The sequence below is a fragment of the Manis pentadactyla genome, chromosome 4 (genome assembly GCF_030020395.1).
Source record: "Manis pentadactyla isolate mManPen7 chromosome 4, mManPen7.hap1, whole genome shotgun sequence".
In the NCBI taxonomy this organism is placed as follows: domain Eukaryota; kingdom Metazoa; phylum Chordata; class Mammalia; order Pholidota; family Manidae; genus Manis; species Manis pentadactyla.
The window spans coordinates 185,558,659-185,586,563 of NC_080022.1; the positions used below are offsets into that span (position 1 = coordinate 185,558,659).

General features: G+C 56.4%; 1 protein-coding gene across 2 annotated transcripts in view; it reads left to right on the top strand.

Moving 5' to 3' along the window:
- Positions 1 to 5,789: 5,789 nt before the first annotated feature.
- Positions 5,790 to 27,905, top strand: part of MGAT5B (alpha-1,6-mannosylglycoprotein 6-beta-N-acetylglucosaminyltransferase B) — a 67,117-nt gene continuing 45,001 nt past the window's right edge. Inside the window, exons 1-3 of one of the 2 annotated variants that reach the window (XM_036900164.2) lie at positions 5,790 to 5,983; positions 9,620 to 9,732; positions 18,391 to 18,538. In XM_036900164.2, coding sequence (XP_036756059.2) covers positions 5,916 to 5,983; positions 9,620 to 9,732; positions 18,391 to 18,538 — 329 coding nt within the window. In that variant the 5' untranslated portion in view covers positions 5,790 to 5,915. The remainder of the gene's footprint in view (positions 5,984 to 9,619; positions 9,733 to 18,390; positions 18,539 to 27,905) is intronic. The other variant, XM_057501733.1, reaches the window with a different exon arrangement.

The window sequence follows — 27,905 nt, forward strand, 5'->3', positions numbered from 1 at the left end:
GCACCCCAGGCCCCTTCTGTGAGTTCCAGAAGCCACCTTGAAGCCTTGAGCAGGTGGGGGTATCAGTCAAGTCTCTGGTGCCCAGGGAGGCTTCAGGGGGGCCGACAAGGGGGCAAAGAGGACCCTAGGGAGCCCCCAGAGTGTCCCTAGGAGTATTAACCTTCCTCCGGGCCAGTGGGGGGCCTGCAGGGGGTGATGGTCTCAAGGAAGCTGGACTTGCTGGGTGCTTGCGGCTCTGCCCTTTGATGACACCCACAGGGGACCCAGACCTCCAGTGGATTTTATTGGTCTTGCACAATGTTCTAAACATTCTGAGTCCACATTTTTAAATTATGTGACTTCACACGAGAAGCCCAGATTTCTGACTCCTTTGAAATCACCGAGCAGTGGTGGCATGTCCCCATCAGGGACCTCCAGACCTTACAGCTCTAACCACTTCAGCCCCGGGGGACAAACACTGGGGGCTCATAAGCTTTTGTCCCAGAATAACCATGTGCCCACACGGCCCCCTCCTTTGGGCAGTATGCTAAGTATACAGCACGTGGGTGGCCTGGGGCTGGCCACATCTTTATCTATGGAAAGATCTGGTTAGGAGGCAAACCCCTCTGACTGAAGTTTTGTCCCTTGGAGCAGTGGTCACACAAGAAAAATCCCCTGTCTGTGTCCCCTCACCCCAGAGACACTCCCTCCGTGCCCCGGTAGTGGTGCTCAGCCTCCGCCAGCAACCGCTCCAGGTCTCGCTGTACTAAGTCCCAGTAAAGCCCTCACATCTCATATGGCAACTTGGGCTTTCCTTCTGTCTCTCAGATGTTTTCCATGGCCACTCACCCCCTTGGGCACACAGGCCCCTTCCTACCAGGTCCCCCTAGTAGTCTGAACAGTGTCCCCCCGGCACCCTGCAAATTCATGTCCATCTGGAACCTCAAAATGCAACCTTATTTGGAAACAGTGTCTGCGTAGATGTAATGAGTTAAGATGAGGTCATTCTGGATTGGTGTGGGCCCTAATCCAGCGACTGGTGTCCTTATAAGAAGAGAGGACACAGAGAGACACGCAGAGAAGGCCACGTGAAGACAGGGGCAGAGCCTGGGCTGAGGCGGCTACAGGCCGAGGACGCCCGCAGGCCAAGGATTTCTGGCCTTTCCAGACCAGCAGGGGGTGGATTCTCCCTCGGGGCCTCTAGAAGGAACCCACTCTGTGGACACCTCAATCTAGGTCTTCTAGCTTCCAAAACTGTAAGAAAACATATTTCTGTTGTTTTAAGCTTCCCAGCCTACGGGGATTTGTGACAGCAGCCTTAGGAGACCACTAGGGCCCCGTCCCTGCTTTGGCTCACCCTCTAGGTATTTTGAGTATGACACTCCTGAATAGTCACACAGAACCCGCTTCCCCTGAGTCCCTTCCCCAGAGCCCTGCTTCCCTCTGGGCAGAGGCCCTCCAGTGCTCTGGGCTCCTCCCGAGCCCTCTGGCCAGGCCATCGGGTCCATGCGGAGGGCCGCGGGAGAGAGCAGGAAGTGCCTGATTTAGTGCGCCTCCCGTGGGGCTCGCCTGCAGTTCTGTTTATAGCCTCAAAAGAGAAAGACAGTGGAAAGGGGAGGGCTGGGAATCAGGAATGACCTGACACCCTGGTGCTGGGGGCCTGGGGCGCGCTCTTCGGCAGCAGTGCCCCCGGTTCCCGCTCCCCTGCCCTCTAGCTTGCTTAGCGTGACTCTGCTTCCTCATTAGGAGGTCATGGACATTTGTCTAGAGCAGCGGCTCTCCACCCCAGCCAGTTATGTTGACATAAAAGTGAGTGTGCCCAGTAGTTTGTTAAAACCTATACTTGCTTATGTTACTCTACAAGAAGTTATGTCAAAGAAATAATCAATCTTCCCATGTTTTCTTCCGTCTGCTACTTCTAAAGCTTTTCTTCTTCCTTCCTAATTACAACCCTTTAGTAGAATTTGTGCCTCATATAGAAAATTACCGAGTATCATAATCGTTCCAAGTGGTAAAGATACCTCAAGACAAATGCTGGGCATAGAAGCCACAGGGCATAAATCTGCAAAGAAGTAAAAACCTAACCTTTTCAAACAATATGGCTTCTCTCTCACTTACCAACTTTACATTTCCCTGTATGGCCCCCGAAGATGACTGGTTAGCCAGAGACGGGTAAGATTCCTCAAGGGAGGAACAACCTAAGACAGGCACAGTCGCAGGGGGGCCATCAGGTGAGAAATTGGGGATCAACAGAGGTGAGGCTTAGAACCTCACCCCCCCTGTTTTGAGAGAAATCTTCTGCATCCGTGGATGTTTTGTTGCCCTTGTCTAGCTTGGATTAATACTTAGTCTATAGGCACACACCTGATCATCTACACTTGCCCTCTTACAGCACTAAACTATGTTTTCTACCTTTATCTTGCATCTACCTACCACTTCAGCATTTTATTAAAAAAAAATAAGGGAGAAATGTGGGATTCACATATAAATCAAGTATAAAAATCAAATGAATAATCATATCTGACTTGATTGTTTATAGTTCATGATGTGTGATCAAAACCGAAAGTTTCTGTGATATGACTGCCCTTGCACTGTTCACCATGTCAGAACTTATTCACCATGTAAGAACTTGTTCGTTATGCTTCAGAAGATTGGAGACTGTTGAGAATTAGGCTTGGGGTTGATTAATGAATGTGCATTGAGTCCCCTATACAGAATTTTATTGTTGTTAACAACCATTTGATCAATAAATATGAGAGATGCCCTCTCAAAAAAAAAGAAAAAAAAAAGCGAGTATGCCCAGGCCTTATACCTTAGGAACCAAATCAAGACAAGAGCTCTGGTACATTCTGCAGGTGAAGCTGCCGAGTCAGGGCTGAGAACCACTGGCCTACAGGGCAAGGTCTTGCTTGGGTTCCCCAGAGATGGATTCTGAGACAAAGATTCAAATGCCAGTAGTTTGTTTGAGGGGTGACCCCAGGAACATGACCGAGGTGTGGGGAATGCAGCAGGGAAGGGAAGGAAGCCAACACCGGGAGCATTACAGACCCGGCTGCCACCACTGTGGGCAGCTGGAGGTCATTCTCTCTGGGGGGCTCTGGGAGCCAGTGCGGAACATGCGGGGCTTCCACCTGGGGGAGAGGGAAATGGGTATCTGTTCATTCCTTGAGGGCTGCTTCCAGGGCACTAATTCACTGGCACTCCTGTCTTGCTCCTGCATGTTCAAGCCAGAAAAAAGCCTGAGGTGGTGTCACATGTATTCTCAGTAATGCCTTTTGGCATGTGGAGGTGAGTGCCCAGGGACTGGGTGGGGTACCAATAGCATCTGCGACAGGTGGACAGTAAGTAAGATCATGAACACCGTGCTGTGAGGGCTCATAGGTGCCAGGCATGGGCTGTTCCATTGCGGGTACAGGGGCAATTCTCACACCGGCTCTATGGGACAGGCTATAAAGAGCCTGATTTACAGACATGGAAACTGAGGCATGGACTTAGGACTGGGGAGTCACAAGTTTCCCCCTAATGTTTGCTCAACAACAGGAGTAAGCAGGACCTTTCACAGTGATTTTACTGCAGACAGCGGCTGACAAAAGGGAAACAGACTGAGAGGCAGAGGCGGCTGGGTGGTCTGGCTCAGAGAGTACCTTTCTCTGTCCCATGCCTCCCTGTCTGGCTCTAGCCTGCTGCCACATGGCAGGGGGTACTCTCTTGCCCACCTGAAAGCCACACTGAAGGGCCCAAGGCCCAGAGGGAGTGGGGAGTACCTCTCCCTTCTGAATTCTGATTTCTGCCTGAGGGGAGGTCCTACCAGATGCGCAAGCGCCTTGGGGAGATCCCGTCTTCTCCCGTCCCCTTTGGCCTAAAATACCAACCAGGTATAGATGTGAGCCCCTGAGCTTACATGAGACACACACAATCGGAAGGGCCATTTCACTCCTGGGCATACATATGACTTTGCCTTGACATCCAGGGCTTAAATTATTGCCTGAGAGTGGTAGCTGGAGGCACCCGGGCACAAGGTGTGATTTAGAGGCCCAGCAGAGACCCCTGCCCCCAGATACCTCCTTGGCCAGCCTGTGGTGATGCCCAAATTTCCTGCCACAATTCATCCCTCTTCTGCAGGAAGGCACAGTCAGCATGTCCTTGTTCAACGCAAGTTTGTTACCTTGCTGGAGTAACACAGTAATCCACCGACACCAATTCATCGTTGGTTTTCACATTAGCGAGGAGCAAGGTGATGACATGATGGGACACGGGACAGGTGGATTCTGATGAAGAAGGATCAGGAAAAGCAGGAGCATCACTGCGGGTGAGAAATGGCTCAGAAAGGGGGCCGGGAGGTGGTCTATGCAGGCAGGCGGCCGAGGGGTTGGAGTGGGGGAACTAGCTGGTCGGGACCCTGGCAGGGGATACAGACTTCCTCCTTTTCTAAGCTGGGCTGCAGAATCCCTGGGATGGATAGACCTTCAGGGTCATCCATGCCCTTTGACACATGGCCTGAGGCCGTGGGCCCTTTGCACTGAGCGCCTCCCTTGTCTGTGCCTGGCCGAGGTCTGGTCTGGCGCGTGCTCCTCCTGCCTAGGCGCTGCCTCAAATCCAGGCCCGACTCGGGGGCTGGGCTGGCCGCTGGGCTCGCAGGGGCCGCTGAGCCATCTCTGTCCGCCAAGGCGAACACATATCCAGAGTCAGGAAGTGGAGGGAGGGCGGTGTGGGGGGCGGGCGCGGAAATGTGTGTGGAGCCTTAGCGAACTCTGGTCTCTGTCATGGTGGAGAAACCGAGGCCGGGGGGCTCTCCTAACTTGCACGCAGCACCTGCTGGTCAGTGGAGGACCTGAGCTCCCGGGCCCACACAGCGCCCCTGCTGCTGGGCTCAGTGGAAGATCCTGAGCGCCACAGGCCGAGTTCGGACTCAGAAAAGGGAGCAAAGGGGACCCGCGGCAGTTTCTGACCAGAGAGAGCGAGAGGATGGGTGAGGGTTGCAAAGCAGTATCAGAGCGGGTGTGACGGGGAGGGTGCAGAGACCGCGGCGGTGACAGAGGCTGCGGCCGGATGCAGGGCCTAGCCCCGGGCAGAAGGCACCGATCTCTGCTTTACAGGAGCCGAAGCCGCCCTCGGGACCTCCCTCAGGACCTCCCTCGGGGCTGATGGCGCCAGGGATGCTGTCCCAGCCGGATGGGAAGGTTGCAGGGCTGGAGTGAGGCGTGGGTGGAGGCGGAGAGGAGTGAGCCCCGCTCCGGCCGAGTGGGCGCGCTGCCGGGCCGCGGCCACCGGGTGGCGCCAGCGCGCCGAGGAAGCGCGGCGGCCGCTAGTGGGCCTCCCAGCCGGGCGGGACTCGGCCGCCGCCTCCGAGAAAACAATGCGGCGCCTCCACGCGTAGCGCGCCGCGGGATCGAACGGCCGACACCCGAGCGCGGGCAGCCGGGCGAGCGCGCAGGCGGGCGGCAAGGCGGGCGCGCTCGCCGAGAGCCATGGGCGCGGCGCGGCGCGGGGCCGGGGAGCGGCGCGGCCCGGAGGCGCGGGCGGTGGGGACGCGGGCCCGGGGCCGCCTCTAGCCCGCACCGAGGGCGCGGGCCCGGGGATGAGGGCGCCCGCGGCGGGGAGCTAGCCCGAGCAGGCAGACGCGCGGCCGGCGGTCGGGGGGCGCGCCGCCTCCCGGCCCCCAAAATGTGAAGCGGGGAAGCGGAGACGCAGGACCGCCCAGCCGGGCGCCCTCGCAGCCCTCCGGCAGCCGCGCCGCGCCCCTTCCCCTGCTCGCCGAGGCCGCGCCGACCCCGCTGGCCGCGGCCCCGCAGCCGAGCCGCCGAGCCTCCGCGGCCCCGCCTCGCTCGGACGCGGCTACGGCCCGCAGCGGTTCGCCGCCGGGACGCGGGGGGCGCAGGGCCCCGGACGGTGCGTCCGGCCTCGCCCGCGACTCCTCGCCCGGACAAGTTTGAACAATGATCACAGTCAACCCTGATGGGAAGATAATGGTCAGAAGATGCCTGGTCACCCTGAGACCCTTTCGGTAAAGTTCTCTCCGGGTTGGCGCGGGGAGGTCTTTTTCCCAAGGGGGGTGGCCAAGGTCGGACCCCGCGACGGGGGCGTCCCAGGGGCAGAGGGGGCTGTCCTGTTTCAACCCTTGGTGATGGCTCGTGGGGCTGGGAAAAGGATGGAGCTGGGGTTCGGGGTATGGGGAGGGGTGTGTGATTCTGGGACGTGCCCCGAGTTGGTGTAGGCTGGAGAGAACTCGGTGTGCAAAGGCGGCCGTGGAGACAGACAGCACCCAGGTTGTGGTCCTGGTCCGGGAAGTTGCCCCAGCCAAGGTGCCCTGCCCCTCGGGTCCTTCCCCACCTCGCCAGCTGCCCCACCCCGGCTGGGAAGTTAGAGCGCTGTGCGTGGCGGGACCCCCACCCGGTGGGCCCGTCCAGCCCTGGGTTGGCTCGCCCACCCCCTGCACCTGTGCCAGCCCCTTAACGCCCACCGTCTGCGTGCACTCCCCATGTCGCGGCGGGGTGCGGGTCTGTCCAGTGGGAGGGTCCCGGAGATTAGAGCAAGGACCCCCTCTGCCGGGAATTCGACCCCAGTCCTGAGCCTTGGACAGGAGTGGGCAGGGCCGCAGGAGCTGGGACCTCCCGGAGCGTGGAGGCAGGATGGAGACCAAGACCCGTCCCTGACACTCCGATCTCAGGCAGCCATAACCAGCAGGGCTGGGGCCGTGTGGGGCCGTCCCGGCTCTGTTGAAACTACCCCGTGGGCCTCCAGAGCCGGACGGTGCCGGGGCAGCTCCCTCCCCTCCCTAGAGCCCGAGGAACCCAGCCTGCAGCCCTGTTTGGGAGGGGGCGCCCAGCTGGGTGGGAGTGCCATCTCACCCAGGGACTGGGTGGCAGAGGGCGCCAAGGGAAGGTTGGGGGGTGGAATTCCTGCCGCAGCCACAGGTGGAGCTTGGGCTGAGGGAGGGGCTGGGTTTGTGACCCTCCCCTCCAGGCCCAGGGCCAGAGCTCCCACCTTTCCCAGGCGCCCCTGCCTGCTGGTCTCCCTCCGGGTTTAGGGGGCTCCAGCCTCTCCAGCACGTCCAGCACGTCCAGCCAGGGGCATGGGCCAGGCCTGTTGAGTGGGGTTGAGGAGACAGCCTCTGGTTCCACTGTCTGGAGGATGCGGGAAAACCGTAGAGCTGGGGGTCCCCAGGATTCGGCCTTGGGCGGGTGACTGGGAGGTGGCAGGGGCCCCACCTAAGGCTCCCATGGGAAGCAGGGTGGCAAGCAGGCATATCTGGAAAGGGCTTTGCCCCTCCAGGGAAATCCTTGACTCCCTGGCTGACTGTCACCATTCAGAAGGTCCTCGCCCCGTCTCTCCCCACCCGCGCCAGCCCTGCCCTCCAGGTCACGGGAAGTCCAGCCACTGACCCGACTTTGGCTGTACATTTATGGGCACATGTGAGGCAGCGGCTGGGAGCCAGCACCACGGACAGCGCCGTTCCCATTCCCTCCGGGGTCTTAGCCCAGTTCTCTCAGGCTGGTATCTGAAGGCAGAATCGGGGGTTGCAGAGGTTCGCCGCCCCTCAAGCCGTATAACCTCACCTTGCATCTCCCCAGGCTGCCTGGAGGCTGAGCGCCACCCGGGAGTGTTTGTGTCCACCTTCAGATGGGGGTGGGCTGGCCCCCTGTCACATCACTCCTTGTTAATCCTTAAGGGTGGGCTAGGGGCCCTGTTCCCTGTGGTTTTCCCAGATCCTCTGGCAGGGCTGTTATTCTGCAGTTGCTCCCAGAATGTTGCTCGAATGGATACATGGGTGGACAAAACCATTTTAACATGCATCTACTATAAATGGCCTCAGGATTGGGGTCTGGCAGAGAGAGATGCAGATACAGAGTGTTAGGGGCTTCAAGTTCTGTGCTGAGTTTAAAGATGCCTTTCTCATAGCAGGTTTTTAGACCTGGGCCCAGCTCTAAATACGATCCCATAGCTGAGGGATGGGGGTAGGGGAGTGAGGAACGAGATACTTGAGGGGCCTGTCCTTTCCTCAGGCTGGGAGGACAAGCAGTGACTCCCCCAGGATTTCCTGGGTGTGTGACCCCCCTCTCCTCCACTGTCCCTCTGGCTTCTGCCCTGAGACCAACTTAACTTATCTTGGGGATACCCTGGCCTTGCCCCCTCCCCAGGCCACGAGGAGCCCCTCACAGGTGAGGGGGCAGTGTCCCCTGTGCTGTCCCATCTGTCCTCCCTGTCATCTCCTGGAGGAAGCTCCCAGCGCGGTTCCGTCTCCTCTCTGATTTAATCTCTAACAGCTTCCTTTAAATATGTGTTGGGAATTTTGTTGTGCTTTTATTTTCTTTTGCAATTATGTGTTTCTTTAATGGACCAAATTTTAATTAAATACTGCTCTGCCAGTTTCAAATAATGAAGATTAAAATGCATAAAGCAAGTCTTGCATAGAGACACAAATGTGGGGTTTGAAGCTAGGGGGTGGAGGGCTGGAGGTCTCTGGCATGTCTTGGGGGGCTCCCTGTGGTGAGCCTGGCCCCATATGCTGTGGGCTTCCTCCCCTGGCTGGTGGGGGTGGGGCTCGCCTTTAGCTTGGCCAGCTCATCGAGTCATCTGATAGATTCAAGGTCCCAGAACAGCTGACACCTCTGGCCACTCCAGCGCTGGGCTGGTGAGCTCAGTTCTCCTGTTTGGGGCCTGGGATCTACAACGGAAACAGCAGGGGCCTGGGGTTCCCTGCTGTACCTCTGGGGTTACCCTAATGCTTGGAACCTGGTAGATAATCAGTAACTCCGTGTTGATGGAATGAACAAGGGTCATGTTTTGGCCAGCTCTCCTGACCGGTGCAAAAACACACACACTGTATGAAACCCCATGCATGTGCCCGCTCACTCGGACCGGTCCATGGTGCAGGCTGCTGACCTCTAGTGTGCCTGCCTGGTGAAGATATGGGTTAGGGAGAGTCTGGACACAGGAGACAGCCTCATATCCTGCCCTTCCAAATCTTACCATCTGGTAGGGACAGGGGGCACATGCCACCCCCTTGAACCTGATAAGGAAGTATTCAAGCAGGCTCCCGACTGATTACTGCAGCAAGGTTTGCATACACAGCGCTGAGCAGGGCCCAGGTGCTCAATGGGGTCCAGGTGGCTTTCATCTGTGCCAGTTACTTGCCCTCTGGCTGGCATCAATCAGGCCCTGCTGTTTCCATGTATGCCAACAGTTCTCAGGTTCTCGAACATCAGCGTGTATCAGGGTTACCTGGAGAGCCTGTTAATAACACACACTGTACCACCCCCAAGTGTCTGATTCGGTAAGCTTGGGACTGGGGCCCAGGAATTTGCATTTTTAATAATTCCAACGTGGTGTTAATACTGCTGGCTGGGGACAATGCTTTGGAGACCTCTACTAGTGAGCCAGGCTCTGTCTGGAGGCTAGAAATTGCCCGACCTTGTACCTACATGGGTATCATCGTCCCTCATGGTTTTGCGTGAGGCTCATGGCCAGCTCCTTGTGGCTGAGCTCTTTATCCTGTGGCGATGGGAGACCCCCAGCCCTAGAGCTCAGCCCCTGATTTTTCATGCTTTTGTCTCTCCATCCATTCATCCACATGGAGCTGTTGCCGGACAGGGATGCGTGCCACTGAGCTGCCCCTGACCTGCTGTGTTGCTCTCTGCAGGCTTTTCATCCTGGGCATCGGCTTCTTCTCACTCTGCTTCCTGATGACGTCTCTGGGAGGCCAGTTCTCTGCCCGGCGCCCCGGGGACTCCCCCTTCACCATCCGCACAGAAGGTATCTTGGTGGGGAGTGGGGTCAGAAAGGGGTGCAGGTGTTTGTGGGTTGAGGACAGAGAGGCCTTTGGGCCTAGCACCCCACCGGGTGCTTTCCCAGACTCTGTCCGAAGGAAACTGGCTGTGTCATTGGTGGATGTGTGAGTACAGAGGGGCTTTGGCTTGGACTTGGCGACCTTGCCCACTGTTTTAGCTTTGGTCCTGGCTGTGGTCAGCAGGCTCCTTCTGGCCTGGCCTCAGCCAGGGAAGAGCCTTTGGGTCCGGGTCTGCCAGGCAGCAGGAGAGGCTGCCTGATTTGCTCCTTTGACGTGTGTGGGCAGGTCTCTGACACCTGTCTCTTTAAGACACATGTTCTTTGTCTTTTCACGGCGGGGAGCAGAGTGCAGGCCTGGCCGCGGGCTGTCGGGTCCTGCCTGTGAACTCTCGGGACACAGTCTGGACCTTCGTGGCTCCTCGCCCGCGTGAAACTTGTGAGGCAGTGGAATGGAGGTTCAGCACCTGGGCCTTGGAGACCAGATGGCCTGGTCTGTACCCTGGTTCATCATCCACCAGCTGTGCGCCATTGGCCAAGTCACTTAAGTCACCTGCAGAGAAGGAAAGCAGTGGCTCTATTCAGGGACTGGACTGATGAGCTCCCATGCATGGGGTCTGATGATGGTGACCCGGGGGGCCTCCTCCTGAAGGTGGGCCCTGCTTCCCTCGAATCCTGCTCAAGGAGGGCTGTGCAGTGTGTCAGTGGGAAGGGGGAACATAGTGGGGAAATTGAGGCAAATGGAATTTCTGGAACTGTTCAGGGGCTGGCTCTGTGGGCTTCCCCTTGCCCCCTGGGGAAGTCCCTATTTGAAGTCCACCTTCTCAAACCTCAGGCCAGCTGCCTGGCTCCACTGTTGCCAAGGACAAATCGATCCTCAAGCAGGTTGTTACCTAGGTGGGTGCTCTGAGGGGTACTTGTTATACCATCTGGAGTCTGATCATTAGATTCATGCCTTCGGTTTCACATGCACGTCTTTAAACTTGCAACAGCTCCCGGCAGGCATTTCACATTTATTAGTCATTCAAGCCTGAATGTAAATTAATTTATCCCATCTCTGACTTGCAGAGAGTCCTCCATCTCTCTGAGCCTCTGTTCTCTCCTCTGACAAACGGCGACAATAACACCTACTTTCCTGACTGGTCATGAGGTGGTAGTAAGGTGACATGTATGAAGGGTCTTGAGCAGCCATCTGCGAACGGTGCAAGCTCCATGTATACTCGAGGGCTGTGCTGAGTTCTGAGTTGGGGGCATGGCGGTACAGGATCTTTAGGGAAAGGGACCAGGAGGTGCCAGGAGAGGCCTCAGGGTTGAGGTTGGGAGAGGGCCGGGACCTGGGGGGAGGCCTGGGAGGGGTCCTGCAGGTCATGGGCTGGGATGGAGGGGGGGAGGGGGACTTGGGGCGATGGGGTGTTCGGAGCGATGCTCAAGCTACCCGGGCGCCCCTCCTGGAAAGGGAGCATGTGTGTCAGGGTGAGCTGCTGCAAGGGATTGGAGGAAGCTGGGCCTCCAGGAAGATCAGGGATCCGAGAGATGGGAGTCGGGCGGGGGGAGGAGGGTGAGCTTGGGCTCGGGTCTTCTACTCATTTCCTGGGAGGGTTGGGGCCGCATCCTGGCAGGGGGTGGGCCCAGTGGCCCAGGGTGCAAGGGGCTTGGGGGAGCCCCACCAGGCCCTGCACTGTGCAGTCTTGCCAGGTAGAGAGGGTTGGAGTCCATCTCCAACCAGGTCTTGTGTCTTAGGGGTGGGCAGAGCCGTAGAGGGGAGAGGACTCGCCCAAGTCATGCAGTTGCATGTGTGCGTGCACTGAAACTTTCCGCTGGCGTATAATATCCACAGACAACCCACCCAAGCCACCTGGCAGCTCAGATCAGAAACAGTGTGATTAGCCCCCAGAGGTGCCTTCATGCTCCCCCATTCACTTCTCCAAGCGTGCCAGGACCCTGACTTCTCAGAGCACAGAGGAGTTTTGCCAGGGCTTTGGACTTTATGAGAGTGGAACCACGAAACAGGTTTTTCTTGTGTGCTTTGTCCATAGTATGTCTGAGAGACTTGTCCATCTCTCGTGCGGCCGTAGACATTTGTTTGCACTGCCACTTAGCGTCCCGTGGTGTGCAGATGCTGTGTTACATTTATCCACTCTGCTGTTGGTAGGCACTCGGTTGTTTCCAGTTTGGGGCTTTTGTAAATAGTGCTGCCTTGAACGTCCTAGTGTGTGTCTTCTGGGACAAGGCAGGCGTTGCTGTGGGCCCCCCCTGGGAGCGGAGGTGCTGGGTCTCCTGCTTGTTCTTACATTAGTTCTCAGACCAGGTTTAGCCAGGTCAAAGCCTTTGTCCACTTCCCGGTCCCTGGGCTGGAAGCTAAGCGCTAGAATATGGAACTGAAGGCCGGGAGGAGGATGAGGGAGGCCTCTGAGGACCCCAGAGAACTGACCCTGCTTCAGTTCTTAGCTGGATTCTATTGTTGTCCCTCAATTTCTTTCATGCCCTTGGATTAAACTGATTTGTTTGGAAAGACGCAAAGCAGGGACTCGGAAGAGCCCCAAAGTCGTGTTGTGGGTTTAAAATCCTGACCCTGCAAGAGACACCCCTCAAATGACACCCCTACACTGTGCCTGGGGCAGCCCTGAAGGAGGGGCAAGCATTTCTTCCGGGAGTGCCCAGGGGAGGGTTTGGGATTTCCAGGGGGCAGCTGCCGAGGGGTCTGGGGAGGGATACTGGAGGTCATGGGCAGGGCTGGGTTGTTGGATAGCGTCTACTGGGGTCCTGCCATTTAGAAATAAAATTCTTGCGTTGGTCAGCACACCTGTGTGAGCCCCCGCTGATTACGACCTCTCCTCTCCTCTTCTGTTGAGCCTGTGGGGGCGGTGGGCTCCCGCAGGAGACGTGGCTAGAGGGGCGGGAGGGGCAGGGCTCCCTCTGCAAGGAGAGCTGCCACTGCCTCTTAGGGACTGTGGTCTCCCTGGGAGGCTCTGGGTCCCCCTCTGGGCCAGTTTACGTTTTGTGACAACGTTCTCTAGGGATACAACTGTGGCAGACATCTCATTCTTTGCTCACTCGTCTTAAGATTCAGGGGAGAAGGAGGCTGAGTGGAGAAGCCCAATTCGGAGGAGGTTGAACTAACTCCCTCTGCTGCGGTGGGTCTGGACTGGCCTTGGGGAGGAATCTTTGGCCTGCTCCCTTGCCAGCAGCTCGCCCTCCCCTCCCACCCGAGTCCCTCCTCTCCTCCCTGCCTCCGCGGACCTCCTCCTGCTCTAGGGAGAACTGGCTTCCCTCCTAGCAATGGGGACGTGCAGTTGCATCTGAGGCTTCCTTCCCAGTGTTGCCTAGATTCCCCAGAGCACGAGTGGCAGCTCCTTCTATTTAAGAAGTGCAGGGCAGAGGCTCTCTGGAGGAGGTCTGCAGGCTGGAAGTCCTCGGCTCAGCTGCCTCTGCCTGCCCGGAGGTCCCCCTGTGGTCTGGCCCTGCCAGGCCTCCTGTCTCCCACCCCCACCCCCACTTGAACCTGGGGAATATCGGAATAGTTCCTTGCTCTGGGGCTGCTCTGGCCCTGGACCGCAGTGCTGAGGAGCTCTGGGCTCTTCCTCGCCGAGGCTGGCGATGGGCGGGTGGGCCAGCGTCCAGGGCCTGCCTTGTCCCACTGCTGTCCAGACCTCTGACAGCCTCAGCTGGTTCCTGCGGTGGCCGTGGGCAGAGGGATGAAAGCGCTCATTTCTCCAGCTGCCCAAACGCCAAGTCACAGCCCCCATCTCAGGGCACAGCCAGGGAGGTCCCTTCTCACTGGCCAGGTGGCGGCTCCTTCAGTTTCCAGGAACTGGTGGAAAGTGTGGGAGTGGGGACAAGGAAGGGGCGAAGGGGGACAAAGGAGGAGAGGAGAGACAGAGAGAAACAGGAGCGCATCTGAAGGGGGGGTGGGCCTTGGGTGATCAAGCACCCCTGTCTGTAAAGGTGAGGACCCATGTGTATCTCTCAGCATCCCAGCTTTCCTTATTTATGTGGAAATATGGAGGGAACATGTGTGAGTTCTGAGATATGTTGCTGGGGCTTCACATTAAATACGTTTCCACTTAGCTGGTGCCAAGTGCAGCGAGGTGACCCAGGTCGAGCCACGTCAGGAGCTTGGCTCTTTGACAGCTCAGGGTTGTTGACATCCAGGGAGCTTGTTGCGTGGGGAGGGCCAGCCGGACCGGCTGTGCAGGGCCTGCTCCCTCCTGGAGACCCATCTCCTGCCTCATCCGGGGCAGAACCTGTGCTTGGCGCCCCAGGAGCTCCTCGGGAATGGTGGGGGGTGCCCCTGAGGTCTCAGGAGCCCCCACAGTCCTGCGGTGCGTGTGGACTATGGGAGCCGCCCCTGAGCCCAGGTGCTGGAGCGGGACTTGTGGTCTTGGTCCTTCCCGATGGAGGCAGCCACGCAGACCCATCCTGGAGGGGGGATCTGTCTCCTTATCCACATCCGTAAGCCCTGCAGTCTTTTGGGGTCACTCTCGATGTTGAAGAATTGGCTTAATCCTTCCTGTGGAAGGCAATCCAGAACCCCTGAACGTCTCCAGGACTCTTGGCACCTCTTGCTCTGATCTCTCGGTTCTGTCAGATTATCCTACCTGGCGTCTCCCCTTCTGCTTCCTCTGTGTCCTCCATGTCTCCCCATTGGGGAGAGCACCCCTTCCCCCTGAGCCCCCTGCACAGACATGGGGGTAATGGGGTCAGGGCAAGCCGATGACAGTGTCCTCTTGCATCCCTGCCTTTCAGAGCCCCGGGCCATCCCTGCAGCGGGACCTTCCCCCATCCTGCTCAGAGCCACTTGCACCCCTGCCCCCCCACCCCATGTCCCTGTGCCCAGGTCTCTCCTTGTCTCCAGGCTGATCTGGGACCATCTCCAGTCTTTCTACTTGAATATGCAGAGTCATTTAGTTCTCTTTGTCTCACTGCCCATCCCGACTCTGCTCTGGGCCTGCCCAGGGGTTTAGCAAAACCAAACAGAGCTTTCTCCCTAAGTGGGTTCTGCCAGCTTTTATGGGAACAGTTCTCTCCTGCCGCGTTACCCTAGTCTCTAGAGGCAATTAGGGGAAGAGCCGAAACAGGGGTCCCAGCCTATAGAGCCTCAGAGCTCAGTAACTCCAACCCCTTCGTTTTACAGGATGGGAAACTGAGGCCCAGAGAAGGAAAGGGGCAGGCCGCCCACCCAGTCGTTTCCCTCTGGGGAAGGGGCCACCCCAGCCTCAGCTGTGAGCAGGGGCTCATCAGGGCTCCCCATGAGGCCAGGCAGGCCGTGCACACCACACTCCAGGACGCCCATCAGGTGGCAGCACAAGTTGTATAAGGCCCACCCCCCCATCATCTGATGTCCTGCTGTTTTCTAGCTGAAGTGACCGTGTTGCTGGGCAGCTGCGTCTCAGCTGCATCTCAGGCTCTCCCTGTGCACCAGGTGAAACTGTTAGGGAGGTGGAGTTTATTTTCCTCGGTTCTTGTCCAGCTGCAACAGAGAATTGAAGGGCAGAAACGCAGAAGTGAAGCAGAGCAAAAGTTTTATTTAAAGTTACGCACTTAAAGAGAGAAAAAGTGCAGGCGTCCTTGGAGGGTGCTTGTCTCCGGTGCCTGCCCTCCATCAGCGGGAAGCCCCCTCGTTTGATGCCCTCCGCCTGCTGGTTGAAAGTTAGGTGTTGCATTTGGATGATGGGGGGTCTCAGGCAGGAGAGCAGTTTGAAAGAGACTGTTGTCTGCAGCTCTGTGGAGCGGAAGGAGACAGGGAGTATTTAAATCATGTTTGATTGATGGCTGACTGAGCAGTGAATGGGGCGCGGGGGCGGGAGGAACCTGTTTGCTCCCTTCAACCCTCGGGGCACCGGCCTGATCCCAGCTGATTTCTTAAAGCCCCACCCGTTTCCCCAGAGGGGAGGTGGGAAGACCTCTAGTGGGATGGGGAGGGGCGCAGACAGCGGTGCTCTCCATCTTTCCTTGGGAACAGCCCGGAGGGGCCTGGGCAACTCTGCGCTTGGGCGTGCGCGCGTCCTCCCCCCTCCTCCCCCGTGGCCCCTCTCTTCCCTGCCCATTCATGCCCATTCTTCTCTTTGGAGCCAGGGAGCCTGGCTTTTTAAGAAAACTGCGGCTCCTCCCTGCTCCGAAGTTGATGCCCAGCTGGCACTTGCAAGGCGTGTGAGTGAACCTTCCCCTGCTCCCGGTGGCCTCCCTTCTGACTTCAGGCAGGCTTAGCTGGCACGGGAACCCAGCCAGGAGGTGACTTAGAGTGAGAAAGCGGTGGCAGCCACCGGTCAGGCCTGGAGCCGGGGAGATGGGGACAAGCGAAGTAGAACCGTCACAAGCAGCCCGTCTGGCCAATGGGTTTCAGCCCAGGCAAGTTCACTATGACCAAAGAAAATGACAGCAAAACGTTCTCGGGGTGAAAGGGTTATACCCAACTTTATTTCCAGGTGGCAGGTCGGTCACTAGAATCCCATTCACTCAGAGCGAGTCTGCAGGCAGCAACCGGTCTCTGCCTCTGGGCCCCTCTGTTCGCACAGCCGTCCTCGGGGCCTCTCTGCACAGTCGTCCTGCACAGCTGTCCTCTGGGCCCCTCTGTCCGCACAGCCGTCCTCTGGGCGTCTGTCCTCGGTGCTGCCACCGCTTCAGCCTCTGCTCTGCTCTCCTGCAGCCATGCAGCCCTGCCACCGTGTGGTGCCCAGAGCACTGGGCAGAGCTCTTTATATAGAGTCAACAGCCATGTAGTGCCCACAGGTGTGCAGTGAGCTAGTCAGCCAGGGCCAGGTGAGAAGCCTGGCCGCAGGAACCCTCATCTTATCCACAGGGCCCCAGAACATGGAGCTTCTCTGGGCACCCCCTCCTCAGCTCAGTCCCAGGCCCGGAGCAGAGACCAGCCCCTCCTGCCTGCCGCTCTCTCCCGGCCTCTGCCTCTCATTCCCAGTGGCCTGCATGCTCTCCTGCCCCCTTCCTGGCGCAGATGCTGGGCTGCAGACAGGGCCTGAGGGTGTTGGCCTGAGTTGGGGACGCTGAGGCTGAGAGTATCGCCATGGCTCTCTGTCGCCCACGTGGCGGTTGGTGGCAGAGGCGGGCAAGAGCCCAAGGGGTCCCTCTCCCGTCCCTTCTGACCTGCTGGGCCCGCCTTCCTTTCCTGGGAAGCAGACCGTTGGGCTCACAGCCCTGGCCCTCCCGGTCCCACGTGCAGGGCAGCCTTGCGGCTGCTGGTGCCTGCAGGCCTTTGCCAGGCCTTCCTGGAGCCGCTGGAGCTGGCTGGCCCTGCCACCCCCTGGCTGGCGGAAGTACCAGAACATGGCCGTCCCTGGGAGCAGCCCTCCCGCAGCGGCTGGTGGGAGACGGTGTGCACAGGCCCTGGGTCCCTCACCCCTGGGGTTCAGCACTGCTGGCTTCTGCAGTGTGGTGGTGTGCCTCTCTGGGCTGCCTCTCCTTCTCTGTGTCACCTCCCACTGCCCAACTGGGGACCTCCCAAGTGAATGAGCTGCCCTTAACCCTTGTCTTGGGGTCTGCTTCAGGGGAGCCCAGTCTAAGGTGTCCCCCACCACTGGCAGATTGGGAACCCCCAGAAGCATTTGGGACTCCGTGTCTCAGCTCATTTGTTATGAGAGATTTGGAGTGTGGCTCTGGGGTTACAGTGCTTGGAACTGAGTACCTGTGGACTGTTGGGGGGTGGGTGCTGTTTAAACCTTCCTAAGATTTACTTGGAAAGGAAGGCAAGGGTGCTCTCCCACGCTGGCTCGCACGGGCTAATGACTGGGAATGATTAGAAAGGAAATCCTGGAGAATCTCGGGCTGGTTAATGGGATCTGGGCTGAAGTACCTTGTTTCCATTTAACTTTATTCCTCACAAGGTCTCCCCTGCCCCTCAGCCCTGGGGTTGATCTTTGGGCACCAGAAAAACAAATTCATGATGGTCTTGAGGGTCAGGACAAACTCATAATGATTTTCTACAGTGGGATCTGGGGGAGTGAAGAGGAGAGGGGATGTGGTCAGTGCCCAAAGGCTGGCAGAGAACAGCAGGGCCCCGAGCCCCTCAAACACGGGCCTGTAGCCTCCCCCGTGCGCCTGCACCACTTGGGGAGCCCGCAAAGTGCAGGTTCGTGGGGCCCAGCCTGGAGATCTGAATCAGCAGGTCCAGACTCCGGCCCAGGATCCTGGATTTTGACAGCCTGGTGAGGAGATTCAGGTGCAGGGTGGGTGGCTGACCCCACTTACAGAAATGCTCATCAGAAGTTCTGCCTGGACCTCAGTGCTGGGGTTTTGGGTTACTGTCCTGCCGGGTCTTCCCTGCCATCTCCCAGACCTGAGATTAATGTCTAAAGCCAGTGACAAAGCTGAGGCCCAAAGAGGTTAGAAGATTGTCTGAGTGTCACACAGAAAGTAGGGAGCATGGTTGGCCCAGGGCTCTGTACCCCACCATTATGAAGCAGGGGATTCCTATCCTGTGTGTGTGTGTGTGTGTGTGTGTGTGTGTGTGTGTGTGTGTGTGTGTGTGAAGGGGGTGCTCACACTCTTGGCCCCTTTTCTGGGAAAATGGGAGTGGGGCGGGGGTCTGGGCCACCCCTGCCGAAGACCAGGTAGCCTCAGGTGACTGCCTGACTGGCAGGTGCCTGGCCGCACTGACGCCCTGCTTTGCCGCAGTGACAGGTGGCCTGGAGTCCCGCGGCATCCTCCGTAAGATGAGTGACCTGCTGGAGCTGATGGTGAAGCGCATGGACACACTGGCCAGACTGGAGAACAGCAGCGAGCCACACCGGGCTGCTGGCGACCGGCACTTTGCTGTGGACAGGTGAGGGACACCCAGAATGGCGGAGGAGTGCTGGGGGCTGGGGTGCCGCAGTGGCTCAGTGACTGTGAGGGGTGCTGTTGGTCATCTCTCTTTTGTTAATCTGGAGAAAACTTCTAAGAACAGAAAGCCACACAGCATGGCAACCCAGAGGGCAGTTCCCGTGCAGCCACTGTTAACCTTGTGTCACAGTGCTGGCCTGTCTGCCTTTTTCCCTTTTTAATAAAACATCACAGATGAAGGCTGAAGGGCCTTTAACTGCTTCTCCAGAGACGAGTGCCTTCCTGGATGTGGTCTGAGTTCTTTCCATCCATTTAAATACTTCCTCACAAACACTTTGTACACACACACACACACACACACACACACACACACACGCACGGTGTGTAGTGGTTACAAAGCTCACGTAAGTGGCAGCCCACAGGACACGTTGTCCTCTTGCTCTTTTCACCCCACATGACGATTTTGAGCTCCGTCCATGTTGGCAGATGTGTGTGGATGTGCACGTGTTCAGGCCACAGTGGTCATATGCCTTTTACTGCTGGGCCTGGGCCATCCTTGCCAAGAAGAATTTCCTGGTTTTATTCTAACTATTCTCCTGAGGCCAGAACGTCCAAAGTCCCCAGGAGTTTGTGCTGCAGACCCCGTGCCTCTTCAGCATCCCTGGGAGCCCGTGGTGTGAAACCAAACCCTCTGTCTTAGGATGTAAGGATCTCCGGGACCCCAGAGAGGGAGGGCCGTCCTGATGGGGAGTGGTGGCCCTCAGACTCGGCTGTGGAGGGGGTCTTGGACCCCACCCACTGGGGAGACCAGCTCTACCTGGCCTCTGTTAGGAATTGGGGTTCTTCATGAGATGGATTTGCTCAATGTGCTGTAACTGCTAAAAAGTAAGTTTGAAACCCACACTTTTTCACAATTTGGGAAAAGCAATACCTCAGCCAGTGTGATGTGCTAAAAGTGTTCTGCTAAAAAATATGTTTGAAATCCAGGCTTCTCGACAAATTTCAGGAAAGCCATACCTCAGCCAGTGTGTGTGTCATAAAAGCCAAGATTCCAGGCATTTCTGAAGTTTGGAGTCAGGCAGAATCAAAGAAAGTGATGGTCCCGGTCATTGTGCGGCCCGGGCTGGCCTGAGGAGGTGGGGGGGGTGTTTGAGGGCCCCCCACTGGGCGGGGCTTAAAGCATGGCCTGCCCCTTGGGGCCGGTGTGGGATCCCTGTAGGCTGCCTGGGCTGGCCTACCAGCTGCAAGGCCCAGCTCAAACTGGCCTTGCTGACTGAACGTCCTGGACACCCCGTCGGGTCATCCAGTGTTGACGTCGTCATCCTTGTGGTAAGTGATTACCGGAAACTTGCCGAGTGCCTGGCACCATCCGTACTGCACTACCTCAGTGATGTCATCGATCCTACAGCCACTCTGTGGGGGGCTCTAAGCTCTGCTGCACAGAGGGGACACTGAATCACAGAGTGTAGTTCACTCAGAGTTGCACAGCTGGAAGGGGCCGGCCCAGCCCAGGCCAACTGGTGGAAGCCCACCTGTCTACCTATTGTGCTCTTGACGGCTGTTCATTAGACACGTGGCTGCATGTGGGTTAGTCTTCATCCCTTTGCAAGACTTTTCATATCAGTTAATTTATAATTTAGGGAAAAACATCCTTTGTTAGACCTTTGCTCTGATGTTTTGGTTTGGGAAACATAGGCACTAAAGTTGCAGTTCTGGGACCTGGAATTAAATGTGATGCACTTGGCTCGTGGGGGGAGCTCTTCACCCCTGGGAAGTTGGGCCCCCGGGGGCGGCTGTGTGGCCGTGTGCTGGGAGCCTGGCTGCAGGTTATCGCGCCCTTCAGGGACTGAGGGTCTGATAGAATAAATTAAAGAGACCCACTCGTGGATACGTATTGGGCCTCCTGAGTGCCAGGCATTGCTGCAGGTGCTACCCTGGTCCTCGTTCCTGAGGGGGAGACAGGCAGCATTGGAGAAAAATAAATAAATGAGATACTGTCAGAGATGATATGTGCTCTGAAGGATTAGGGAGTGGGTGGCTGGGAAGGGGCGGTTCGAACAGGGTGGTCTGGGAAGGCCTTCTGAGTTGGTGACAGCGAAGCCCAATTCTGAATAACGGGAAGGAGCGGGCCAGCTGAAGAGCGGAGAGTAGAGAATTTGGGGTAGAGCGGCAAGCGCAAAGGCCCCGGGGTAGGAACAGGCTTGGTGCTTGGGAGAAGAAGCACCAAGGTGAAGCCAGCATGGGGTAGCACGGTGAGGGAAGGCGGTGAGCAGGGCACGTGGCACGGGGCTTTTCAGCTGTGGTGAGCATGTGGGACACTCTTCTAAGAGCTGTGTGAGGTTGATAGGATCTGAGTGCTATTTTTAAAAGATCATTCTGACTGCTGTGTGAAGAATGGGTGAGCAGGGGGCTAGAAGGCAGCAGAGGGAGAGGAGCAGAGGTGTTGGGCTCCCCTGGGGTTCCCTCGGGGGCATGAGGCCATGTCTGCTCCCTGGGCACAGGCGGATCCACTGCAAGGCTGCCTGGTCCCCTTTTATCCAGCCCCGCATCCCTGTGCCCATCCTTCCTGCTCTCCTGTCTGCCTCAGCTGCGCTGCTGCCTGACCCAGCCCCTGGGCACAGGTCTGCTCACCAGGCGGGCAGAGGCCCTGGCCGGCTCTGCACCAAGCTCCTGCTGCCGTCAGAGCTGAGGGTCAGGTGCATGTGGGCTCCCGGCCTGCCTTCTTGGCCTGGGGATGCTGTTGCAGCACACCCAGTGTCTCCCGTTCCTTCCGGTCCTGATCCCTCCCTCCCTCCCCTGCCCTTCATCTCTGGGGAGTGGGGAGCTTGCACCGCCTCCCAGCTCCGTCAGGGAAATAGCGACAATCCATCATGACCAGCAGAGCCCATCAAAACCCACAGGCGGAGCCATAAATTTCAGGGACATGGTTGCTTCTGGGAGAGAAATAGTGGATGTGCCAGGGTCTGCAGGAGGCTGCTTGCTCGCGCCTCTCCTGTGCACGAGCGCTCCAGCCCCTCCCCACCCTGAACTCCACCGGGCCGACCAACCTGGGGCTAGACAGGCAGGAATCTTGCAGGTGCACCGGCTGCTGTTGCCAGCGAGGTCTCAGTTAACCTGCACTTAGACTCCTCACTTGGGAATGATCTGCGGCCTAGAAAGATCGACCTCACGGCATCCTCTTCGTGCCCTTCTGAAAGCTTCTGGGCTGTCACCTCCTACCCATGGCTGGTATGTCCTCTGGGAAAACAAATTGGCTTTTTTAGCCTAGGAAAACATAATTAGGGATTATTTGCAGGTTTGCGGCAAATGACATCATATTACACATCCTAAAGCCAAATAGTAGCGATCTCGGACTTTTCCATACGGCTTCTCTGCAGTAGCAAAGATGACTAAAATTTGAGGCTGCCTGCCTTAAGTCAGTCCCTGTCTGTTGAGTGCCTACTGTGTGCAGAGTCTGGGCTGGAGTTTCAGGAAGGGTTAGAGAGAATACAGAGGCAGAGGTCGGAGCCCTGTCCTTGAAGAGTGCTTGACCTTCTTGGGGAGAGGGAGCCGGCACCCCATCGCTGTGCATAGATGGCTAGGGAGTCATCAGGACAGGCCGTGTGAGAAGCCTGTGGGTGACAGGCAGGCCTGCTCTGAATCCTGGCTGCTGACCGGCTGGGTGACCGAGAGCATGTTGCCTCACGTGAGCTGCAGTTTCCTCCTCCTGTCAGAGATACTGCTGAGGGGAGGGGCCACCCAGCCCCGCCTGGTGCTAGGAAGGGCTCTTCATCTCCCCAACTCCTTGAGCAGAGAGAGAAGGGGCCAGCTGGGCTGGCTGGGCCAGAGGAGGGGAGTTTGGGGTGAGCCCGGAAGGAAGGGATGTTTGGACAAGGTAGACAGAGCCTGGCTTCCGGGCGGCAGTGGGTGGGGTGGGGGGTGATGAGCAGAACTGCCTGCAGCCCCCAGCTGTGGGCTGAGGGAGGGTGTCTGGGGGCCCAGACCAGTCCTGCTCTGTGGCTGGAGGACCTGTTGGTGGCGGGGAGCAAACCCCGAGCTTGATGACCCTAAAACCCACCTGCAGACCCTAGACTTCTCCATCTGTGTCTCCTGCTGGGGCCACAGTCCTGAACTCATCTCGAACTGGAGGTCCTGGAAATGACTCAAAGGCAGCATCTCCTGGGCAGACCCAAGACCCCCTTCTCCCCAGCCCTCCTCACCCTAGGCCATGTCTGGGCCAGCATTTCTACTGCTCGGATCCCCAACCTCAGAGTCGACCTGGATTTCTCTCTCTCACCTGCATCCGGGCCATCAACAAATTCTCTAGCTTCAGAATTCACCCAGATCCTCACCCCTTCTCACACCTGCTGCCACCCCTGCCCGCTCCTGTCAATTCCCAACTCAGCAGCTAGAGGGACTGTTTAAAATATCAGTTAGGTGCCTCCTGTGCCCCGCACCCCCCATGGCTCCCCATCTCACTTGGGTAAGAGTCCTTCCGGGGGCCTGTGGCCCTACCGTCTCTGGCTCCTCCCCTGCTGTCTTCCCAATTGCTCCAGCTGGTTTCAGCCCATAGGCCTCCTCACTGTTCTTGCAGCACAGGGGTCTCCTGCTGGCCACAGGGCCTTTGCACTGGCTGGACCCTCATCTGGAATGCTCTTTCCTCAGATCTGGCTGGGCGGAAGAGCCAGTTTCACGATCCCTCCTTCTAGGTTTTCCCCCTCCCCTCCTTCACTTAAAAGTCACCAGTCAGGCCCTCCCTGATGACCTATTTCAAACTGCACCCCACTCTCCCATCCTTCTTTATCACCCGCTCACACCCTGTGCATTTTCATTATGTGATTGCTCATTGTCTGTCTGCTGTGCTGGGCTGTGTGCTGTGTGAGGACAGCAGTTTTGCTGTTTCAGGTCTGGGCAAGTTTAATAAGTTCTTATGGAAGGAAGACAGGAAGGAAGGGGGGAGGCGGGAAGGAAAGAAGGTTAGTTGGGGGCCCCAGGTGCTCTGTTAAATGTGAATCTGAGGACTTGTTAATGGGCCATGGTGCAGGGTGAGGCAGGGAGATAGATGCCACGTGTGGATCTGGCCAGCCCCACCCCTGTGAAGCTGGGCCTCAGGTCCCGTTCTGTATGCTGGGAAAGTTGAACCTGTGGGGATCTCGAGTTCTCAGCTGCTGCCTCTGGGGGTGTAAGTGGGCTGAACCCCACCGACCGGCCGTTAGGAGGGCGGGGAATCATAAACATGGTCATACCTTTGGACTTGATATTTCATTCTGGGATCCATCTTAAGAAAAAAACCTTAACTTAGAAACAGTTTTCTGAATATTTTGGTCATTGTGGCCTTTTTATAGTTTCAAAAAGTTTGAGCAACGATTTAAATGCCAGCTGGTAAGGAACCAGTAGGCCATGAAGGCCCCTTGCTTGGTGGGGCCTATGCAGATGTTGGAGATACGTTCATAGGGAAATGCTGGGATATTAATGCTAAGTGAAAAAATGAAAAAGCAGGGTATGCAATTATAAATAGAGTCAGATTCTAACTGTGTAGAATTCAACAAAAATAAAACAGTGCAGAAGAGATGGCAGAAAAGAGAAACATCAAAATTCTTGTCTGTGGGTACTAAGATGAGGTTTTCATTCCATTTTTTTTAAAGCTTCATTTAAAAACTAAAAAATGCTTCTAGACCTTCCTGGCTGTCTCTATGCTATCAGGGCTGTGTGGCCAGGGAGAGGTACCTTCCTGGGGGTCTGTGTCTGAGTGTAGGGGGTGGGCAGGGTCAACTTTGGGTTCAGTTTTAAAAGACATGCCTCATTTCTCCTAGACCTTGTGCTGGGCTCAGCTCTTGGGCTTGTCCCTTCCTACCAGGATAGCCTCACAGTGGACAGTGTGCGAGTTTGTCTGCCTCCAGGGCTGAAGAGGCCAGACTAGTGGGGAGGGATTGGTGGCTGGGTGAGGTCAGTCAGCCCTCCAGGGTGGAATCTCATCAAATACTACAATAAATGTGAATGGGTTAAACATCCCTAACAAGACAAAAGATTCTCATCATCCAAGTATATGCCATTTGTAAGACAGGCCTAAAACCAAATGTCTCAGAAATTAAAAAATAAAAGAAAGGGCAAAATGTGTCTAGAAAACACTAATGACAAGAAGGTTTGGATGTGCAGTTAAATCTTTTGGCCCAACACCAAAAGTAATGGTGTATTTTTTCACTACGTATATGTACAACAATAACATTATACGCAGCAGTAATAGAACTTTTAACTCCATTTGGGTACCCGGACCTGATTCCAGTGTATGTAAGTATGTGGGAGAGGGTCTTCTGACACATATTTACACCCAGTGATTCTCAAACACCAGCAGGGTATCTGAGAACTCAACTCAGTTCTGATGCTATCTGCCCAGGGACAGCACCAGATTCCCAGGTTAAGGGCTCCGTCCTACGAGACTGCCCTCCAGGCCCACTAGCGAACACTGGCCACAAGCCCCAGACAGTTCCCTGTGCTTCTGACCTACTGGTTACAGATTGAAGGTCCCCACGCCTCACCCTTAGGTTCCATTAATTTGCTAGAGTGGCTCACAGAACTCAGGAAAACACTTAGGGTTACCAGTTTAATAAAGGGATGCCATAAAGGATACAAGTTAAGAGCCAGATGAGGAGAGACGGAGGGCAAGGTCCTGAATAAAGGAGCTCCTATCCTCGTGGAGCTTGGGGCCCTGCTTGGTGGCCCCTGGAGGCGTCTGGTTCCCCAAGCTTAGACGCTCTCTCCGACCAAGAAGCAGGATCCAACCAAGCCCAGCAGGGAGGGAGAGTAAGCTCCTCTCAGGGGTTTTGTGGGGGCTTCATTGCATAGTCATGATTGACTAAACTATTGGCCCCTGGCTGATGCAGCCCCCAGCCCCTGCCCTCAGGTGGGGGTCCAAAAGTCTCTCAGTAACATGGCAAAACACCCGTTGCACCTTTAAACTGAAGTGTTTGCAGGAACTGTGGGTGGAGACCAGTATACTTGAGAAATACATATTTGGTCATCTGAATGACCAAATATGTATTTCTTTTAACTCATTATATCACAGGATGGCAATATTTACATCCAATAAAGCAGAATCTGAGGAGAATATATTCTACAGGAAAAAGGCTATGTGCAAAATTTCAACCTTCATACTAATAAAAATTCTACTTTAAAGAAATAGTTTAACTTACTAAACTGGCAAATATGTTTAATTATAAGACTTTCATCATTGAGAGTACAGCCACATGGACACATTTGTACACTACTCTTAAGAAGACAATAGGAAAATGGTCCATACAGTATGCATACATATCTTAGGATAAAATACAACTAAAAATCATATTTTACAAAATATTTGAGTGACAATGCATTCATGCAATCTAAGTAAAAGAGGCAAGACACGAGGCATATACAGTATGATCTCAATGTGTCTTAAATCAAATATACATATGAGATATTAAGAAAAGATTTTCCAGGAGAAGCCCAGACCCTGGGGTGGCACGGGGGCTAGTCTCACTCTCGCTGTATCCCCCCAGCACAGATTCAACGCCCCAGCTTTGCTCCATTCGTGGGGCATGAATCCCTTCCAGAGGGATGGAACCACATACAGCCTCACTCCAGCTCTGCTCCCGTCAATAGTGGGGAGGTTAGCTATGTGTCTATCTACATCATCATCATCATTTATCTATCTGATATAAATATGCATGTATATGTATGTATGCATGTATGTATGTATGTATGTATATCTTGATGCAGGATAGGAGTCCTCTGTCCCTGCTTGGCAGATCCTTGGTCCTGTCTGGAGCCCCACCCACCCACTCAACCAGCATCAGGGGCTCTGGGTGGAGGTGTGGGGGTGCTGAAGCTTGGGAGGAAAGCAGTAAAAATGCAGGGAAGGTTGGACACTGGGGTGGTTTCTTATGTCCTGTGATCTGTGTGTGGGAGGGAGACAGACAGACACAGAGAGCACATCTCCCCGTCCATGACCCTCGAGAAGTCCCGGTTTGTACCTGGTAACGTAGGTCTCCCTGTATGCGTTTGTGTCTGCAGGCACCTGCGTACCAGTCTCCTGTTTTAAAAGGAGAGCAATCAGTTTCATAATAAAATAACAACTCCCAGCAAGCACGCTGGCCAGCTGCTTGGAAATCGATACCCATTAATTGAATGCAACCCTCATAAATCATTGGAGGGGCCTGAAATTAAACCTTCCAGAGACATCCTGGAGAGCTCTTTTAAAGAGGCCAGGGGAGTGAGGGCTGGAAGGGTGATTGCCTTCAGGGACTGCAGGAGGAGTCGGAGCCTCAGGGGGCCTCTTGGCCACCTGGCCTGCAGCGAGCTGAGCACCGGAGCCGGTGTCCTAAGAGAAGTAGTCACTGGCTGCCACCGGTGGGAGCCAGCGTTCCAGGCTCAGCCCTGGCCGGTGGCCCCTGGCCCTGGGTGGTGGAGGGAGCAGAGTGCCCTGTGGCTGGTGGGTGGCCTGTGGAGTTGGCAGTGTCTTTGGGGGGCCCCGTAGCAGTGCACAGAGACTGGCTACACCAGGGACAGGCTTGGGGACCAGTCAGCTCCAGAGGCCACTTGTGCCCTAGCAGGAGGGGCCAGCGGTCCTCTGGGTGGGTACAGGTGAGGGATGTTGGAGCAGAAGCATCCTTAAATACCATGGGATACCGTGGGTGCTTGGGACACTCTCAGGTGGCCCCCTGGAGGTGGGTGGGGGCAACCAGAGGCCTGACCCACCTCCCTTTACCTTCTAAGTAAGAACTGGTTGTTTTGGTGGAATGCCTGGTGCTTGGTGGGTGTGCAGAGAATTCTGGTTTGTACCTGGCTATCTGGGTCTCATGCCCGGAGTGCATTTAACTATTTTACAAATGCAGCGGGAGCAAGGATCGGGCTGGCACAGAGGTGCCCGCAGGTCCCAGGGCATTGCTTTCCCCCTGCCAACCCCTGCCCAGGGCTCTTTGCCGACTTTGTCTCAGGCTCGCCTGGGCCTCTGTGGGCACCTTTACTTGGGGAGAGAGAGCAGGGGCCTCTTCCAGCCAGTGCCACGTCTGGGGTAGCCCTCAGCCCCCAGGGGTGTGTTCTGGATGCCAATGGACTTTGTTGCAGAGCTTGCTAGGTACTAATTAATGAGACAGTGAATAATATTGCAGCCACCCTCGACTGGGTACTTAGGACTTTTGATCTTGACCATTGGCTCAATGAGGAAGAGCTTACCTAAGCAGGTGATTCGCAGATAAAAGAACTGGGCTCTGCAGGCAAAGGCCTGGCCCAGGTTGCAGAGCCCCAGGGGGCATGCCTGCCACGTTGGTGGGGGGTGGGAGGGATAATGGGACCCTGTGGGCTGGTGTGTCAGCCCTGCTGGCCCTCAGAGTTTCCTGATAATGCAGAAAGTC